The sequence below is a fragment of the Gopherus evgoodei genome, chromosome 6 (genome assembly GCF_007399415.2).
Source record: "Gopherus evgoodei ecotype Sinaloan lineage chromosome 6, rGopEvg1_v1.p, whole genome shotgun sequence".
Taxonomy (NCBI): Eukaryota; Metazoa; Chordata; order Testudines; family Testudinidae; genus Gopherus; species Gopherus evgoodei.
The window spans coordinates 123604637-123624303 of record NC_044327.1 but is presented as its reverse complement, the minus strand read 5'-3'; the positions used below and the strand labels follow the sequence as shown (position 1 = coordinate 123624303).

Here is a 19667-nt window from a genome sequence, read left to right as displayed (position 1 = left end):
CAAGAACAGCTTCTGAGATCTCTACATTGTAAACTAAAGACCCTAGGCCTCTGATTCGGCCTCAAACCCTAGCCAAAACCTTATATCAGAGCCTCCTGTAGCCCCATTAAGGTACACAGCTCTTTACATGCCAAGTAAGGCATGTTTCCTGACCTAGGGCTTCAAATCTAAATAAGACAACAGTGGATCACAATTCAAGTGAGGAAATGAGAAAGTGTATTGTTTGAAGAGGTGAGGTTGAAGGAAGAGAGAGGACAGCAAGAGTGTCTCAGGTGAATAGGGCATGAAGGTGAGAGAGTCATAAAGATGTAGGAAGCCATGGGAAAAGTTTGGGAAGTGCATGGGCAGAGAGTGGGGGAGGAGGAGAAATGAAAGAAGAGATGTGAGATAAAGGTGGGGCGACATCATGCAGGGCTGTGTAGGGGGGCTGATTTTGACATAGTAAGAGACAGGGAACGAATGGAGGTCTTAAGGAGAGGACTGAGGTGACAGAACGGGGAAACAGAAAGAAGAGTGGAAAGGAGAGGTGAGAAGCAGGGAGACAAGATGGGAGCAAGTTCCAGTCATAAAAGTGAGAGAGAACCAGCAAGTAAGTTATTAATGGTGAGGTTGGAGAAAGAGCAGATATTACTGATATTCAGCAAGCTGAATTTAGACAATTTGGTGAAAGACTGGATATATATAGAGAGAAGAGTCTCAGATAACACCAAGGTTGTGGGCCTGGAAAATAGGAAGGAGAGTGCAATTGTCTATGGAGATAGAGAATTCGGACTGCTACTACTAGAATCAGTAAGTTTGTGTTTGATTTCAAATGGGCCTTTAGAAAGGGAGACCGGAATGAAGAGGTAAGAAGGGTTAGATGCTAAATTGATAGAAATATTATAAACAGCTAGGGAGAGAGAGGTTTATGGATTAAAGCCAAACAGCAGAAGAAAGATCTCAGGGTCAGAAAGAGGGAGGGAAGGAAGAAGGGAAGGAAATAGTGTTGGAATAGGGCAGGGAAGGGAGGGAGCTTGTCAGATTTGGCAAATTTGGTTTATGAAAAGATGGCAACATAATCCTTGTCTGGATCCAACTTCCACATCCTTGGCCTACCCCTGACCAGATGTGCCGATTTTATAGGGACAGTCCTGATATTTGGGGCTTTGTCTTATATAGGCACCTATTACCCCCCTCTCCCCACACATCCCATCCCGATTTTTCACATTTGCTATCTGGTCACCCTAACCCCTAATAGGGATGAGGAATCAGAATATCCTAAAGTCATTAAGAACTCTGGATGTGTGGTTTTAGCTCTTACTACAGGCCAGTAAAGTAAGTCCCGAGAACTAAATTAATCTTCCCCCAAACAAGACAAATTCCATGAAGTTCAAAGTATGAAACTAACTCGGCATCAACATTGATATCAACGTATCAAGAGTTAGACTCAGCAGAACTGGTAACAATAAACGGAAGGGTTCTCTCTCTGCTATGCCTTTTACCTCTCTTTAATCACACCTTTGTTTTCCAGTGGTTAAGTGCTTTCTAATCTACTGCCAAAATGGCATCTCCCATATAGGCCAGAAGAGATGTGGCTAGTTTAATATGGAGACAAATATTGCAAATATAAGATATCTGTGGAAATATTAAACTACTCATTTTACAACTCATCATAATCTAGGGGAGAAGACAGTCAGGGTCCACCCTCCATATTATTTAGACCTAGAAAACACTGAGCCAGGTTAGATTGTACATGTTTATCAAATTACTGATACTATGTATGAAGCTGCTAAACATCAATTAAAGGCTTGTCTATACTTCAAAGATTTGCCACTTTAATTATGGCAGCATAGTTTAAACAGAAAAAGCCCCTAGACTGGACACACCTGTAACAGTATGAAAGTGCTTATACCAGGATAGCTGATTCTTGTACAGGAACTGAAATAAGATATACCAGTGTAAAGCACCTTTTATAAAACTGCAGCTACCCTAGGGCTTTTACCAGCATAACTATGTGAGCAAAAAAATCCCTCTGACATCACTCATGACATAGTTATGATGGTAAAACTGTTAAGTGTAGGTTAGCGCTAAGATGGGATAACACTCACAGCAGTGTCCCCAACAGAAGACAATGTCTAATTAATACATTTAAGGTCTCTAAATGTATAACTTTAAATTAAACACACAGAAAACCATGAGAAGCGTCTCCACTGTTAAACTTCATTTCTATCTCCTCCCAGCCCTCCAATCAGCATTTTCTTTCCAACCGCTGCTGTAAATACTGAGTGACTAGAAAGCTTTCCCACTAGGGGAAGCTCCTCGTCATTCTGGTGCTTCAACAAAATCATCTGGAAAAAATAATCTACAAGAAGAGCCTTGTCATGTCCTAGGGTCGTGCCATATGACCCCAAAAATCAGTTCTGCAAACCTGAGCTTCAAGAGAACTACTCCCATGCCCTGGCAGAATTCTATGGGACCAACATATTACTTTGCTAAGAATAGTCAGAAGTCCAGAGCTGGTGACTGCAGGAAGAAAACGGGTTTGGGGAAGGGAGGGAGGTGTAAGACACAAGGAGGTATGTGGGAAAACAAAGAAGAGGCAGCTGTGATTTGATAAGATTGATGCAGTTATATTTTGCTGGGAATTGCAGTTTAACCACCTATTCTGTCCTGCTTGGCTTCTCACAAATGATCTAACTCACCATGAGATATTACACAGACATGTTTAAACAGAAAGATTTGGTGGTGATGGGGGACTTCAACTATCCAGATATTGTTGGGAAAATAACACCGCGGGGCACAGACTATCCAATAAGTTCCTGGACTGTATTGCAGACAACTTTTTATTTCAGAAATTGAAAAAGCTACTGGGGGGAAGCTGTTCTAGACTTGATTTTAACCAACAGGGAGGAACTTGTTGAGAATTTAAAAGTAGAAGGAAGCTTGGGTGAAAGTGATCATGAAATCATAGAATTTGCAATTCTAAGGAAGGGTAGAAAGGAGTACAGCAGAATAGAGACAATGGATTTCAGGAAGGCGGATTTTGGTAAGCTCAGAGAGCTGATAGGCAAGGTCCCATGGGAATTAAGACTGAGGGGAAAAACAACTGAGGAAAGTTGGCAGTTTTTCAAAGGGACGCTATTAAGGGCCCAGAAGCAAGTTATTCCGATGGTTAGGAAAGATAGAAAATGTGGCAAAAGACCACCTTGGCTTACCCTTGAGATCTTGCGTGACCTACACAATGAAAAGGCGGCATATAAAAATGGAAACTAGGTCAGATCACGAAGGATGAATATAGGCAAATAACACAGGAATGCAGAGGCAAGATTAGAAAAGCAAAGGCACAAAATGAACTCAAACTAGCTATGGGAATAAAGGGAAACAAGAAGACTTTTTATCAATACATTAGAAGCAAGAGGAAGACTAAGGACAGGGTAGGCCCACTGCTCAATGAGGAGGGGGTAACAGTAACGGGAGACTTGGAAATGGCAGAGATGCTTAATGACTTCTTTGTTTCGGTCTTCACTGAGAAGTCTGAAGGAATGTCTAGTATAGTGAATGCTTACGGGAAGAGGGTAGGTTTAGAAGAGAAAATAAGGAAAGAGCAAGTAAAAAGCACTTAGAAAAGTTAGATGCCTGCAAGTCACCAGGGCCTGATGAAATGCATCCTAGAATATTCAAGGAGTTAATAGAGGAGGTATCTGAGCCTCTAGCTATTATCTTTGGGAAATCATGGGAGACGGGGGAGATTCCAGAAGACTGGAAGGGGCAAATATAGTGCCCATCTATAAAAAGGGAAATAAAAACAACCCAGGAAACTACAGACCAGTTAGTTTAACTTCTGTGCCAGGAAGATAATGGAGCAGGTAATCAAAGAAATCATCTGCAAACACTTGGAAGGTGGTAAGGTGATAGGGAATAGCCAGCATGGATTTGTAAAGAACAAATCGTGTCAAACTAATCTGATAACGTTCTTTGATAGGATAACGAGCCTTGTGGATAAGGAGAAGCGGTGGATGTGATATACCTAGACTTTAGTAAGGCATTTGATACAGTTTCGCATGATATTCTTATAGATAAGCTAGGAAAGTACAATTTAGATGGGGCTACTATAAGGTGGGTGCATAACTGGCTGGATAACCGTACTCAGAGAGTAGTTGTTAATGGCTCCCAATCCTGCTGCAAAGGTATAACAAGTGGGGTTCCGAAGGGGTCTGTTTTGGCCGGTTCTGTTCAATATCTTCATCAACGATTTAGATGTTGGCATAGAAAGTACGCTTATTAAGTTTGCGGATGATACCAAACTGGGAGGGATTGCAACTGCTCTGGAGGACAGGGTCAAAATTCAAAATGATCTGGACAAATTGGAGAAATGGTCTGAGGTAAACAGGATGAAGTTCAATAAAGATAAATGCAAAGTGCTCCACTTAGGAAGGAACAATCAGTTTCACACATACAGAATGGGAAGAGACTGTCTAGGAAGGAGTATGGCAAAAGAGATCTAGGGGTCATAGTGGACCACAAGCTTAATATGAGTGAACAGTGTGATACTGTTGCAAAAAAGCAAACGTGATTCTGGGATGCATTAACAGGTGTGTTGTAAACAAGACACGAGAAGTCATTCTTCCGCTTTACTCTGCGCTGGTTAGGCCTCAACTGGAGTATTGTGTCCAGTTCTGGGCACCGCATTTCAAGAAAGATGTGGAGAAATTGGAGAGGGTCCAGAGAAGAGCAACAAGAATGATTAAAGGTCTTGAGAACATGACCTATGAAGGAAGGCTGAAGGAATTGGGTTATTTAGTTTGGAAAAAGAAGACTGAGAGGGGACCTGATATCAGTTTTCAGGTATCTAAAAGGGTGTCATCAGGAGGAGGGAGAAACTTGTTCACCTTAGCCTCCAATGATAGAACAAGAAGCAATGGGCTTAAACTGCAGCAAGGGAGATTTAGGTTGGACATTAGGAAAAAGTTCCTAACTGTCAGGGTAGTTAAACACTGGAATAGATTGCCTAGGGAAGTTGTGGAATCTCCATCGCTGGAGATATTAAGAGTAGGTTAGATAAATGTCTATTAGGGATGGTCTAGACAGTATTTGGTCCTGCCATGAGGGCAGGGACTGGACTCGATGACCTCTCGAGGTCCCTTCCAGTCCTAGAGTCTATGAGTCTATGTTTCATCGATGCTATGAGTCATTACACAATAAAGACCACAGCTTATACCTCTCCCCTTACAACTACAATAATGCTTAAAGAATTTGTTTTTAAAACTCTAATGCAAGAGAATAGCAGTTTCAATAAAAATCGACAATGCCCGCAGTTGTCTATGAGTCAAAACACCTTTCTAATGCCCTGCAGTATACGCTAAAATTCGCTTTACCGAATGGGTTCCGTTTGGTGCTTTTCCTGAAAGTGAAATGATAGCTACACTAATGTGCTTTGCATATCCCTAAAACCTATTGAAAATGTGCTTCTTGATCTGATTTCCAGGGCAGTGCATATCCTATGATGGATGAGTTTCATTTCACCCAAATCACATAATCCTACCCCATCTAGCAGGAAGGATGCTGGAATTCCAGCTTCTATGGGATGCAATACTTTGAGAAATCGATATTGAACAATTATTGCATAATCTCAGGATGTAATAAAACTCTTCTATACTGAACATAGACACTGAGTTCCTGTTGCGCTTTTACATCGGAGGAAAAATCATCATCATCATCATCAACAGCAGCTGCAAGTCCCAGTATGAACCTGCAGGATCCCCTTGCTGTGCATGTGGAGGAAGTTGAAGATTTCTGAGGGCATTGCATGGAAGCCAGGGCGAGGTTTGACATTGTCGTAGTAATGGTGAGTTATAAAAATCCCTGAGGGGTTCATGGGGAAAGCCCAAAAGCCAAAAAGATGGACCTCTTCACAGAGCTCCAGGGCAGCAGTCACCAGAATCAATCCCGTGCTAATCCGCTTGGCACGCACCCCTTGACCAAGCCAGTAGCGCGAGACATTGATGAGATACTGAGGGTGGAAATAGTAGACAGCTTGCTGAGATTCAAAATCATCCAGGACGTATTTGACTCGGATAGAGACATCCGTGTTGCGGGTGTTGTAGAAAGCAGGCAGCAGCACCGATGCATTTTCATAAACCTGTAGCACATCATAAAAAGGTTTCCTCCATTTCTCCAGTTTATGGAATCTAAAGATAATAGGATACAAGTGATTATCAGGCTGTGAGGTTCAATAAGAATTAAACTAACAAACAAGAAGCTTTCCATAAAGATTCCCTGACACAATGAAACATCCCTGATCTTAATAAACCGAGCTGCTTGCAAAAAATATTTGAAATGATCTTTCGGTGACAAACGGAAAATGTATTTAGCTCTGTGGCTGGTAGGAAATTTGTCATTAAAAAGTTTTAGTAATAAAAAAGGGAGGGGAGAGGAGAAAATCATGAATATATTTCACCTTTCCAACCAGTAAATCCTTTGACTAGTGGTCAAAAAATGAGTCAAAATTGCCACAAAAATTTCATCTCTTATTTTTTCTATCAAAATTTAGGTGGAAAACTTTAAATTTTGAAATGTTTTTACTAATTGTATTCATACATACTAACACATATCAGTGTCAGGGATTATATAAATTAATGTCACCTCAGAGCAGAAATTGTAGTGAAACATCTAAAACGTAATGTTTGAAAGAAGCTTGTCTCTGTTGGGGCCAACTCCCATTCACGTTACTCGTGCAAGGAGGCACAATGAATGGACTTCTCGAGTGAGGCAAGCAGGAGGTAGCTCTAAGGCCTCAGTCCTGCAAGCACTTAAGCATGCGATTAACATTATGCATGTGAGTGATCCTGTTGATTCAATAGGATCACACAAGGCTCTCCTTAACTTTAAGCACATGCTGTTGACTTCAGTGGGACGTAAGCATGTGCTTTGATGCGCTTTGATGGATTGGGGCCAGAATGCTCAGCATATTACATGATCGATCCTTTAGCTCAGGGGTCGCAACCTCTGGCACGTGGCTCGCCAGGGTAAGCACCCTGGCCGGCCAGGCCAGTTTGTTTACCTGCCGCATCGGCTGGCTTGGCCGATTACGGCTCCCACTGGCCGCAGTTCACCATCCCAGGCCAATGGGGATGGTGGGAAGCAGTGCAGGCGAGGGATGTGCTGGCTGCGGCTTCTTGCCACCCCCATTGGCCTGGGACGGTGAACCATGCCAGTGGGAGCCACGATCGACTGAACCTGCCGACGCGGCAGGTAAAAACTGGCCCGGCCCGCCAGGTGCTTACCCTGGCGAGCCGCGTGCAGAGTTGCTGACCCTGCTTTAGGTCTTGTCTAACTGCAGCCAGATTTTCTGTGACACTTTTGTTTGTCTGTTTTGCAAAGACAAGAGGAAAGTCTAAAGGGGTTAAAAAAAAAGAATTGACCTTTCAGTAATAATGCTGGGATTGACTGTCACAATGTCTGTCTTTACACCAACGTCCATGAAATATTTCTCAGATATAGGAGGTAAATTGCATCTAAAGGAAAGAAATAAAAAGTAAGTTCAAGAATGCCTTGCCGCTGTTAGGGATGAGAATATGGAACTGTCTTTAAACATTTGTTATAAACAGCAAAATTAGAAGCAGACTGTGAATTAAGAATCCGATCATGGTATACGTAATCTGATGGACTGTGGTATACTTGGTCCTGCCTCAGCACAGGGGCAAGGGTGGACTAGAGGACTTTTGAGGTCTCTCCCAGCCCTACAATTCTCTGATTCTAAAACAAGTTGATGCTTAAACTGCACACTGCAGGTCACGAATTGTTAATTTCAGTGGCTGTAGAAAGAAAAATATTTACTCCTCCCTGCTCATACGAATGTTAACACACATGCGCCCTGTAGAAATGTCCATTGCCTGTTAATAACATTTCCCTCTTGTCAGTTCATGGCTTTGATTCTGATTATATTATGGCCAGAAATATCTGGATGAGACTCCAAGAAAAACTAATCTCTAAACTCCGAGGTTCCTCAAATATCCCCTTCTATATGTGGATACTTAAAACGTTTTACCCAAAAGCTAAATATAAATTAGATAAACTGGCATTTACACACTTATATGCCTTCTGTTACCATACTATTGGAGCAACTCAAAATCTTATTTGTTTTTATGCGCACGGCACCCACTGAGGTAGGGCAGTGCTGTTATCCCATTGTACAGATGGGAAACTGAGACACTAAGGGTATGTCTACCACTGGAATGTGAGCCCAGGCTCAGCCTCAGGGCTCAGACACAGGGTACCAGGACCTTGACCCAGGGTTCAAGTCCTATTGCTTTGCAGTGCACATGCTGTCCACTTGACTCAGGTCCTGGGAGTCCTCCAAAAACTATCCCACAATCCCATAGACCAATTTCCTTTGTCCTTGCTATCTGCCTTTGTCTTCTCTATCTAAAATCTTCAATTTACTCTAGAAAACAGCAGCAACCACCCTTGGTGTACATCAGCAGCTCAGTAAGTCAGCGTTAACCCATCCATTGTCTTCTGATCACTGAGCTGCCTACACACCATCAGAGAGCCTTCTGTGTTTGCAATGAAGATAGAACAGAACAAGCCTTTTGCAAAGCGGCTGCTTCACGGTCACAGGAGCACAGCCTGGTTTTGCAAACTCTCTGGTACAAGGCCAGCAGAACTGTGGTCTTCAGTAAGAGGACCGGGAATGACCCTGCACAGTAGCAAATAGCAAAGAGGCTGGCAGCTTTGTAATATACCGAAGCAGTGACTAGTGCAGGGAGCGGGTTAAGCAGCTCAGTAATACTGGAAAACCAGGGACCAGAACTGCACCTGGGGGAACTTGTCAAAATCATGCCCATTTTATGAAGAGTTTGGCCAGGTGCCAGGCCCTACGCCCAGAATGGTGCCAACTGTTGTGCATGATGACCTGGTCAGCTGGAATCATGTCCAAGTGGCCCCAGAATCTTGGGCAGTGGGTATCAAAGGTCAGGGGAGGCTAAGCCTCCCCAACCCTAACCCGTGGCCTCACCCATGTTTCCACTCCAAGGCCCTGCCCTCCCTCCTCCTGCTCCCGGCCCCGAACTCCCCTGAAGCTGGCAGGGGCTCAGCTGCAGCTGATGGCTTGGAGTTTGGTTGGCCCGGGGAAAGGATGGGCAGTGGCCAAGGGCAGTGCTGGGGCTGGCCCAGGGCGGAGCAGGGGAAGGCAGGCTGGAGCTTCTCCAGCACTGGGGGCGGGGGCATCTCGGGGCTCCTCTGGTAGGGTTGCCAACTTTGGTTGTACGAATTCCTGGAGATTTCATCATGGCATAATTTTTAATTAAAGATTAATCTTTAAATTCCTGGAGACTCCAAGACAATCCTGGAGGGTTGCAACCCTATCCTCCGGCTGTGTGGGATGGGCCCTCAGGCAGAAAGGACAGGGCCAGCGGGGTAGCCTCCCTGAAGGAGAGGTTCATCTGCCACCCATGCCCAGAATCTATCATGGGGATTGATGGGAGCCAGCACCAAGCACCGAACAGAGACAAAGAAGTCACTCTGTTGCTGAAACCAGTTCCAGAGCAGGCTCTGGAGCAGCTGCACACTCTGGGTCTATACTCAGAAGAGCTGTTGATGCAGCCCCTGAGGAAGAGCCTGCAGCAGACACAGACAGGACAGAAGCTGCCCCTAAGCCTGGTAAGTTTCCGGCTCCATTTTAATGTTTATTAATACAGAAATGGGAAGGATTTCCATTCTATGAACCAATGCTGAAGTTATGAGAGCCCCAGCTAGCAGCATGTATCTGCTAGTGGTGGACTGTATGCCAGAGATATGGCTCCCCCCATCATATGGAGTTCAAAAGGCAACTAGGACATGCAAACATTGAAGAACACATTTGAAGTGTATCTTCACTGGAAAGGCACAGATTTTGCTAGGGCCATTCTTGTCACTTAAAAATAATAACCTTATATTGCCATGCCTGTAAGTATGCCTCTCTATAACCATTTTATGGTCTATTAAGCCGCCTGGCAATAGTGACCACTCCGTGCATGCGTGTGTGTGTGTATTTGGAGAAATGTGTTCCATTCACAAATTTAGTCCAGTTCAGTTGGAGGTAATCCATGCAGTCTATAGGTGACAAACCATTTGTTCCAAATATGACTGTGGTTCGAAATTTTCTCCAGAAATGTGCTGGGGGCTGGGAGGAGGAAGGCTGTGGAGTCTGCTGTTTCCATGCAGTCATGGCAGGCTAAGCCTTGTGCAAGCCAATGCAGCATCCTGTTGATTCCTGACCCAATCCTGAGTGCTGATAGCTACAAACTTTTCCTGAAGCAGAATTCCAGATAGGTTGTCACATTTCGGGGAAGGGCGTATGTTCCAAGGCCACCAGCCCAGACCACTCATAGCTGTGCTGTTCATTCATTTTACGCTGAATACTTCTGTTGCATAACCTGCAGGTTTCCCACCAGCAGACTGGAATAACATCTCCCTTTGCCAGTCAGGCACCACAAGAACTGTTATGTCCTCCAAAATGTGGAAGGCCTGAAAAATAGAAAAAGTCTGTCACCCCATACCACCTGCCCCCAAACCCAAGTAGTTTTGCAATTTTCTACAATAAAAAAATGCAGCTTTGCATCTTTAACTTACCATTGTGCCGCCAATTCTTTTGCTGCACAATTAACCAAGCTGTGTCCAGGAGCTTCTGTGGGCCAAAGCAGCCTTCTCATAATATACAGAAGTTCTGTTTGTAAAAGTATCGTTTTATGCCCTTGAAATTTCACAAAGATCTTTCCTGTTCCTGCAGGGAGCTATTTGAGACAATAACTCTCTATGGCTTGCCCTGTTCCAATTGAACTCTAATGGCTGCAGCACCTCCACTGCTCAACTGCACTGCAGCGCACACCTGGGCCAATGTAGCTTCAGAGCCCATTCCATGAGGAAGGGTTTCCGTGATGAACTTATGGTTGAAGTTCTGGAGAGGGCCACAAGTAGTTCCCATGCCAAAGGCAAAGGGACCTGTGGCTAGAGGAAGGGCATGCTGCCAGGCTAAAGGCTCAGGCTGGCTGCACAGCTTGAGGACTGGGTTTCAGTGTGCGAGTAGGCACTTGCTTCTCAGTTCCTGGAACAGGAACGGTGACTAAGTAAGGAGGACAGAGCTCATCAGAAAGAACTGCTTGAGTGGCCCATATTGTTGACTGCAAGGGTAACAGCTCTTGCTATATCGTCTATGCCTGGCCTGAGTCCTCTGCACACTGCCTGTGCTGCAGTCCAGAAGCAGCTTGAAAGACTCCATGGCTGGGTGGCCCAGGCAATCGGACCCCATGCGTGGCGTGGCTGGGCATGGCAATGTTACCCCATGGAGCCCTCCATGTTGACCCCTTCCCCGTGTATGCCTCCACCTCCCTCCCACAGTACCAAGTGCACGGCAAATAGGGAAAGAAGGGAAAAGAGAACAGGGGGTCAGGGAAAATGCCATGATGGGGGCGGGGTTCTGTTTGTGTGTGGTTTCACTGTTTGCACTTTTTCATGCACTTTGTGGGGTGGAGGAGTTGTTTCTGCAAGTTTCTGTTGTGACTGATGTTTTGGTGTGGAGATGGCAGCTGGGAATGGGTGGATGTTGTACTTTTCTAAAACATGTTTATAATTAAAGCTTTTTTATTTCATCAAATAAGTTTATTTCTATCACTGCTTCACATGGTGCGATGTGTATTCAAAATAATAAAGGTAAACACATGATCACAATTAGGAATTTGTATGCAAAGACTATCCCTCAACCCAGTTATCTATAGCCATTCATATTTCAATCACTTACTTACATCAGTCCATTCCTGAATAACCCTCTTCCCCCTATTTCATAAGTGGTCTTCTCATTCATAATTCCACCCTCCTCTCCAAGCACCCCACCCCTCCCCACAATCAATAAGCCTCAGACCTCCCACCAGACCCCACAAGCACATTCATAAAGGTACTATTTCCCCCTTTTCCATTGGACCATGCAAATCCACAATGTGGGAGCACAAAGCATCGCTGACTGCTGTTGTCCGGGTGCACCCAGCTCCAGCTGTAGTAAATGCACTTTCTGGCTGCGGGTACCAATTCAGCGGCCCGTCGCTGCCATAGGCCCATTCAGGGGGAAATGGCTCACCTTTGGCTTCACAGAGATTGTGAAGAGCACAGCAAGCCACAGTGAAGCAGACAGCATTGATGACACTGGCATCCAAATGGGTCTGTAGACATCTCAAACGAGATTTCAATCTGCCAAAAGCACATTCAGCAACCATTCTACACCTGCTGAGAGTGTAATTAAACTATCTTTTGCCAGGGCCTCTGAAATCAGGGTACAATTTCATAAGCCAAGGCAAAGGAGGTATTGCAGGGTCCCCCAGAATAATGATGGGGACAGAAACTCCATTGATGATAATGTCAATTGGTGGGGATAGTGTCATTTGGTGGGAACAGCCTGTCCATGAATGTAGACTCCTGACTGCTGGAAAACCCCAGCATCTTGAGTTTTTCTAGTACAACCCATGCTGACATTCATAAATCACCCTCTGGGGTCCACAAGAGCCTGCTAACGATGGAGTAGTGCCCTTTGTGGTTTATGTACTTGTGTGCTCAAATACGAGCACATGAATCCCATCAATGGCCCCAGTGCAGTTTGGAAACCTCATTCTCTCAAAGCCAGCAATTACTTCAGGACCGCCACTTTGGGGTAAACCACATGCCTGATTGCCTCAGAAACTCGATGGCCACTTTACCCATAGTTGACTTTCCAACACCAAACTGGTTTGCAACAGACCTGTAGCAGTCTGGGGTAGCCAGCTTCTAAATGGCAATAGCAACCAGCTTCTGGACCAGCAGGGGTGGCCTAATGCATATGTCTTTATTCTGGAAGATGGACAAGTGGCTTGCAAAGCTCCAGAAATGTAGCTTTCTTCATGTCAAAGTTCTGGACCCATGGCTAATCATCCCAGGTCTGCATGACAATGTGATCCCGCCAGTCTGTGCTTGTGGCCCTGCTCCAGAAGCTCCAGGCTACAGAGGGGGCACTAGAGGCTGTACAGAGTGTACTGAGAAGCAGTTAGTCAGTTCGAGTCTGTCATACTTGGCTCTTCCTCCTCTGCCTCCTCCTCTTCCTGCTCCCTTTATAGGTCAGAAGATGCCACCGAAATGTGCATCAGCATCTCATGGAAGTGCTGCCCATTCCCTGACACAGGAGTGAAAACGCAAGCAAGAGAAGTTCTTCACAAAGTGTTTCCTCCATGTTGCTAGCTCGGGTAGCTGGAAGCCCACTGACCAAAATGACTGCTTGGCAAGATGTGTTGGCAGGTGGTTCAAACTTCCTGTAATGTGCATGGTGGATCATCAAGTTTTCCCACAGTGCAACATGGTCGAAGGGCTAGCTAGAGCGTCTGGGATTTGGTTGGTTTGACTCCAGCCTGGTTGCTACAGTGTGGACGCCAGAGCCCCAGGTTCAAGCCTGCATTAGAAAATTCTTAAATCTACTGTTAACAATCGTTTAGATGCTCATGCCTGGTTCTTTAACCCAGGGTCAGCTGACTTAAGACCCACTAACCCTGGACTTACATTGCAGTGCAGACGTACCCTAAGAGGCAGATTTTTTTTAACAGTATTGAGGAACGTAAAGAGGCAGATAGGTGCTTTTGAAAACCTCACCAGGACTCCATCTACCCACCCTCTACCTCATTAGGCACCTAAGCATCTTTACAAATCTGGCCCTAAGTGCCTTGCTCAAGATCACACAGGAAGATTGTATGAGCAGGAACTGAACTCGGCCCTTCCAAGGCCTCTCTCAAGGCACAATCTTCTAATATTGAGGATTCTGCAATTAGAAGTCTTATGTAGTTTCAATAAGATCTGAAGTTGTTTAACAAGATGGCAGCAATGACCTTTTGGAGGGAATGTAGTTGAAGACAATTGTTCATACATTCGTATAGTATCCATATCATTTCAGAGACTGACATCATTGTCTATCCTTCAGCCATGGTAGGATTGCTCCCTACGATATTTCTTCTGCTAGCATGTCCAGTCTAGTTTTAAATTTCTCTAGTAAGTTAGGTTGTACTAATTCCCTTGGCAGCTAAGTCCATAGCCTATTAGAACTCACTTTTAGGAAGATTCTCCAATATTCAGCTTCAATTTTTAATTTTCTTAATTACCCAACTAGCAACAAGTATCATTGCAATACAGAAATACATTAGGGCAAATTCTATTTGTTGAATTAAAAAACATTATAAAAATAATGAAATCAGCTTAAAACAACAATATTTTTGGTGCAAGAATCATAAATCATAAAATGTTGCGCAAGATCCCGACAGGGATCTACTCCAAATGTGCCTGATGTATTTCCATGTAGTTTTCCTATTTGGTCAGTAGGTGGAGCAAGGCAACAGCAACTGATAAATGAAATTCCATATATAATCTAAAATAAATCCATTGTGGTCTATATTTGTTTTCTAGAGAGGAAAAAATGGTTTCAAACCCTTCTAAACATAAAGGTCCCTGTCAGTGTTAAAATAGGCATCAACATCATTACCACTGACTTCAGCAGCGTTCTTTGGGCGTCCTGCAATATATTTTGAGCAGTTTTTATGGTAAAATGAGATGATTATCATCCCACCGTGAAGCATCATCAGTTCAGGAAAACTTGCCTCTTCGGGACTGCACTTAAGACATACTTTACTTCAAAGATGACATCAACAGAACTTAAATATGTGCTTTAAGTTAAGCACATGTGAAATGCTGTTCTGAATAGACTTCTGGATTTGAGTATTTGCATTTCTAATCAGAGCCTATCTTCCTTCTAGACATCAAACCACTTTCTTGTATGAGAATCCTAATATTACAATTGTTTCCACTGAAATTCAGTCATTTTTTGACATGCTCTTTCTTTGATTTGATCAAACTCTCAGGAACCTAATCATTAGTATCAAAATAAACACAACTTCCACTCTTTATCTTGATCCACTTCCATCTCTCTGGGCTAGTACAGGTCAATTACAGGCTATGGAAAGTCCCTGTGTAACAGAAATGTCAACATTCTGAATGAGATCACAGGAAAAAAAGATCCAAAAAAGATTATTACAACTAAAAGTTGCATTATGCAGACACTAATGTTATGACGTCTGCTGTACATGCTGCCATTCACCTACTCATGGTTGGCAATCTAAATTCATAACAAGATCTGCTGCTTATTTCAATTAAAGTGACAAGAACAGTCTTGACCAATACAAATAGGTGGGACTCTGTATAAATTCAGTTTGGGTTATCTTGTCTCCAGAAAAAAATAGAAACTAGCCTGAAAAGCCAAAGAAAATTACTAGAAGCACAGAGGAATGGATTAAAAAGATCACAACTGTTTAGTTTAGTGACGATACAAAAGGTGATATGACAAAGGTGTATTTAGTAATGAACAGTGAAAAGAAGACTCATGGGTTCTTTCTAATTATTCCTTGACACCTAATGAAATTAAAAGGCAATCAGCCAGAATCTGATCTCATTTTCACCAGTGTAAATCAGGGTAACTCACAGACTTTAATGTAACTAAGATCAGAATCTGGTCCCATAAAGGTAAAAATGTAAAAAGGAATATTTTTATGCAACACAATAAATAATCTGTGGAACTCACTGACACAAAATATAAGCCAGACGAAGAGTTTAATAGGATTCAAAGACATGATCAGAGAGAGACAAGGTGGGTGAGATAATATCTTCTCCCTGGACTAACTTCTACTTGGGGAAGAGACAGAGAGAGCTCTCAGAAGAGCACTGTGTAGTTTGAAAGCTTGTCTCTGGCTCTTCCCCCAGCAGAAGATGGTCCAATAAAACACATCATCTCACTCACTTTGTCATCCTGAGACCAACATAGCTACAATACTAAAGACATTGATATGAATAATAAAAATAACCTCCTGAGTTACAATAAGGAGGATGAAAATGTATAGGGATATCCTCCTTCAGGACATAAACCAGTTACCCCCACAGACACGTAATTTCATAATTGTCTATTAGGTAGGTTTCTCTCCTAAATGATCTGGCCATTGCCAGAAACAGGATAGTTCATTAGCTGGACCATTTGTTCCATTTGGCAATTCCTATATTTCAACATAAGAAAGAATAGATGTGTGAGCTTTTATTTAGTACTATACAATGCTAAAGAACTGTACTATAGGATGATTACCGAAATACGAAATCGCACTGTCAATTTCTCGTCCACATCTGCTGTTCTTCAGAATCCCTCCATTCCCAACCACAGCACATTTCTTAAATTGGGAGCGATAGTACGGCATATCCTACAGCAAAACGAGAACAAACCAGTTACTTTCCTGTGACATGCACGTGGCAGCAGTTCCCTTTTCTGCAGCTGTATCTTGAATGCAAATCAGATGCATGGAATAATAATAGGAAATTATCATATGGTCCAGTAATCCCATAATACATGTTTATATGAACTGACATGACCATTCCCATTGTAGTTAGAGAGATGCTATGGGAAACTGGTTCAGAAAAAAAAAAAAGTAAGAACATCTGAACCTTTAGCCAATATCTAGAACTGAATGTGTAAGTTTCCATAATGTTAGAGATGTTCTTACACTTCTAGTTTCCAGAGGGGACCAAAACCAGAGATTCATTCTATCATAGGCATATATTAAAATTGCCTAAAAAATACTGCTCTTATGATATTTCTGTCCTGATTTTACGTGCCAGATATCTGATCCATGAAACACCTGGTCTAGTTTAGAAGATTCAAGAGGTCTGCATAGTTCAGAGAAAGGGAGAACGTTTGGGATCTTTATCAGAACTGAACCTGGATTCTGGATCTCTCTTCCTGTAATAACAGCATCATAATTATTACTTACTAGAGTAGAACCTCAGGGTTACGAACACCAGAGTAACAAACTGACCAGTCAACCGCACACCTTATTTGGAACCGGAAGTACACAATTAGTGGCAGCAGCACACACACACGCACACGCACCACACGCACCACACACACACACAAAGGCAAATACGTACAGTACTGTGTTAAACAGAAACTACTAAAAAATAAGGGAAAGTTTAAAAATATACATGACAGAGAAGGAAATGTTTCTGTGCTTTGTCATATAAAAAAAAAAATTTTTTTTGGGTTAAAAACAAAGATGGCTAAAAGCTCATTTTCTTCTGCATAGTAAAGTTTCAAAGCTGTATTAAGTCATTGTTCAGTTATAAACTTTTGAAAGAACAATGATAACATTTTGTTCAGAGTTACGACCATTTCAGAGTGACAAATAACCTCCATTCCCAAGGGTCTACTGTACTGGTACTGAGGCAGTGCCCAGAGGCCCTAATCAGGGATTGGGCCCCATTGTGCTAAGACCTCTACTGTCATAACACAAAGATGGTTACAATTTAAGGCCCCGATCCTGCAAAGACTTATGCATCTGCTTCAGCTTAAACACTATGGCCATTGAAATCAACGGAAGCAAGGAGCCTAGGTACCTTTGAGGATATGGGCCTATGAGTCATCCCACTGGAGTCAACACAACTATTCACAATGCATAAAGTTATGCACATGCATAAGCCTTTGCAGGGCTAGGGTCTAAGCATCAAGCATCTCTTCTATATCCTAAAGGATAAAATTCTGCTCTCAGATGAATGTATGGAGCAGCCACTGAAGTTAATGAGAGTTAAATCACATATCCAAGGACAGAATTAGGCCCTTAGGGTGTGAGAAGTGGGCAAAGCTCAGGAGAGCTGACACCCTATGAATATGTAGAGATATGCTTATATAAGCACGAGAATGCTCCTATTAGCACATACATATTTTATAAGTAATCTCATAATGAAAAATACATCCAGATGGAATAGTGATGTAAAATTAATGTCTAGGTGATTATTTATAGTGCACTACACATGTTGCACATAAGGCATGAGGCTGAAGGACATACAATACAACTGTCCATCTCAGAAAAGCAATAACAACCCATAGATGTGTGCTGCTGGGCTGTCTTGTTACTCTTATGCAACAGAATTTCTTAGAAATGAATAAATAATGGGAAAGGGTTTTGGCTAACATTTATCCAAATTCCAAGTAAATTTGATTGTTTGATTGACTGTTTTCACTTTCCACACACCTACAAGCCCTACTGATTACTCTAAAAATAATAGAAATTTTTCAGCTCGACAGTCACTGAAAGCTGACCACAAATTGTCCTTACATTGTAAAATGTGCAATTCACAATTTGTACTGTGCTGGTTAGTTACATAAATCAGGTCGTATTATTGCTGGTCCCTGACTGGGTCACTAATGCAACAAACCCACACAGGCCCTGATTCAGCAGAGCACTTAAACACATGCTTAAATGTAAGCATATGCCTTCATCCTCTTGATTTAATGGATTTAATCATGTTTAGAATTAAGCATGTTCTGACATGCTCGGAGCAACTGCAACTGGATTACTCATGTGCCTAACTTTAAGCATGTGCTTAAGTGCTTGGCTAAAATGGAGCCATACTGGGTAAACGTGAATCCTTCCTTATGCGGAGGTCCCGCACCGCACTTACGCACGACAGAAGTCTTGTGTGAAGACTGTTCTGAGGGCATACTTGGAACTTAAACAGTGTTTAAACAGAACCAGATTTCAGGCATGTAAAATTTAAAAGGTTGTAGAGAACTTTTTAACTAAGGTTCTCGGGAAAAGCCGAGAGGAGCAGAGGAGCACATGGTTTGGACAGAGACATCCCTTGGGAAGGATTTATTGAAGGGGATACTCAACATCCCAGCAAAGAAGAGAGGATAGAAGTTGATAAAGAAAGGGCAGCAACTGAACAGAAACAGTCAAACAAAGAGGAATCCCATTCAATTACATCACAGGAAGGCAGACAACTAAATACTGACAAATTGTAAGTTCTTGAAAGTCTAATACAAATGCAAGAAGTCTAAATACTAAGATAGGTAAACTTGAGTATCTAATATTAAATGAGAGTATTGATATAATAGGCATCAGATACTTGGTGGAACAATGATAACCAAAGGGACATGGTAATACAGGGTACAAAATACATAGGAATGAGAGTAGGTCATGCTGGTGGGAGAGTGGCACTATATGTGAAAGAAAGCATAGAGACAAATATAGAAAAAATCTTAAATGAGTCAAACTGTACCATAGAATCTCTATGGATAGAAATTACATGCTTGAATAATAAGAGTATAGCAAAAGGAATATACTACTGACCACCTGTCCAAGATGGTGACGCTGATTGTGAAATGCTCAGGGAGATTACAGAGGCTATAAAAAACACAAAACCCAATAAATGGGAGATTTCAATTATCCCCATATTGACTGGGTACACGTCACCTCAGGAAAAGGTGCAGAGATAACATGCCTAGACACCATTAATGACTGATTCAATGGAGCTGCTAGTCCTGAAATCCACACATGGGGAGGCAATTCTTGATTTAGTTCTAAGTGGCACACAGGATCTGGTACAAGAGGAGTATATAGCTCAAATGATCAGAAAAAGTGACCATAATGTTATTAAATTTAACATCCTTATGGGGGGGGCTATCAAAGAAACCCACTACAGTAGCATTTAACTGCAAAAAGTGGAACTAGACAAAAATGAGGAAGCTAGTTAAAAGGAAATTCAAAGGAATAGTTACATAAGTGAAATGCCTATAAACTGCATGGAAACTATTTTAAAACACCATAATAGAGGCT

The 19667-nt window shown here is 42.6% G+C and overlaps 1 protein-coding gene across 1 annotated transcript in view; it reads right to left on the bottom strand.

Annotated features, from left to right (window-relative positions):
- Positions 1-5096: 5096 nt before the first annotated feature.
- Positions 5097-19667, bottom strand: part of ST8SIA5 (ST8 alpha-N-acetyl-neuraminide alpha-2,8-sialyltransferase 5) — a 112881-nt gene continuing 98310 nt past the window's right edge. Inside the window, 4 exon segments of the mRNA XM_030567900.1 lie at positions 5097-6167; positions 7401-7493; positions 16145-16160; positions 16163-16256. Of these exon segments, the coding sequence (XP_030423760.1) occupies positions 5699-6167; positions 7401-7493; positions 16145-16160; positions 16163-16256 (672 nt within the window). The 3' untranslated portion in view covers positions 5097-5698.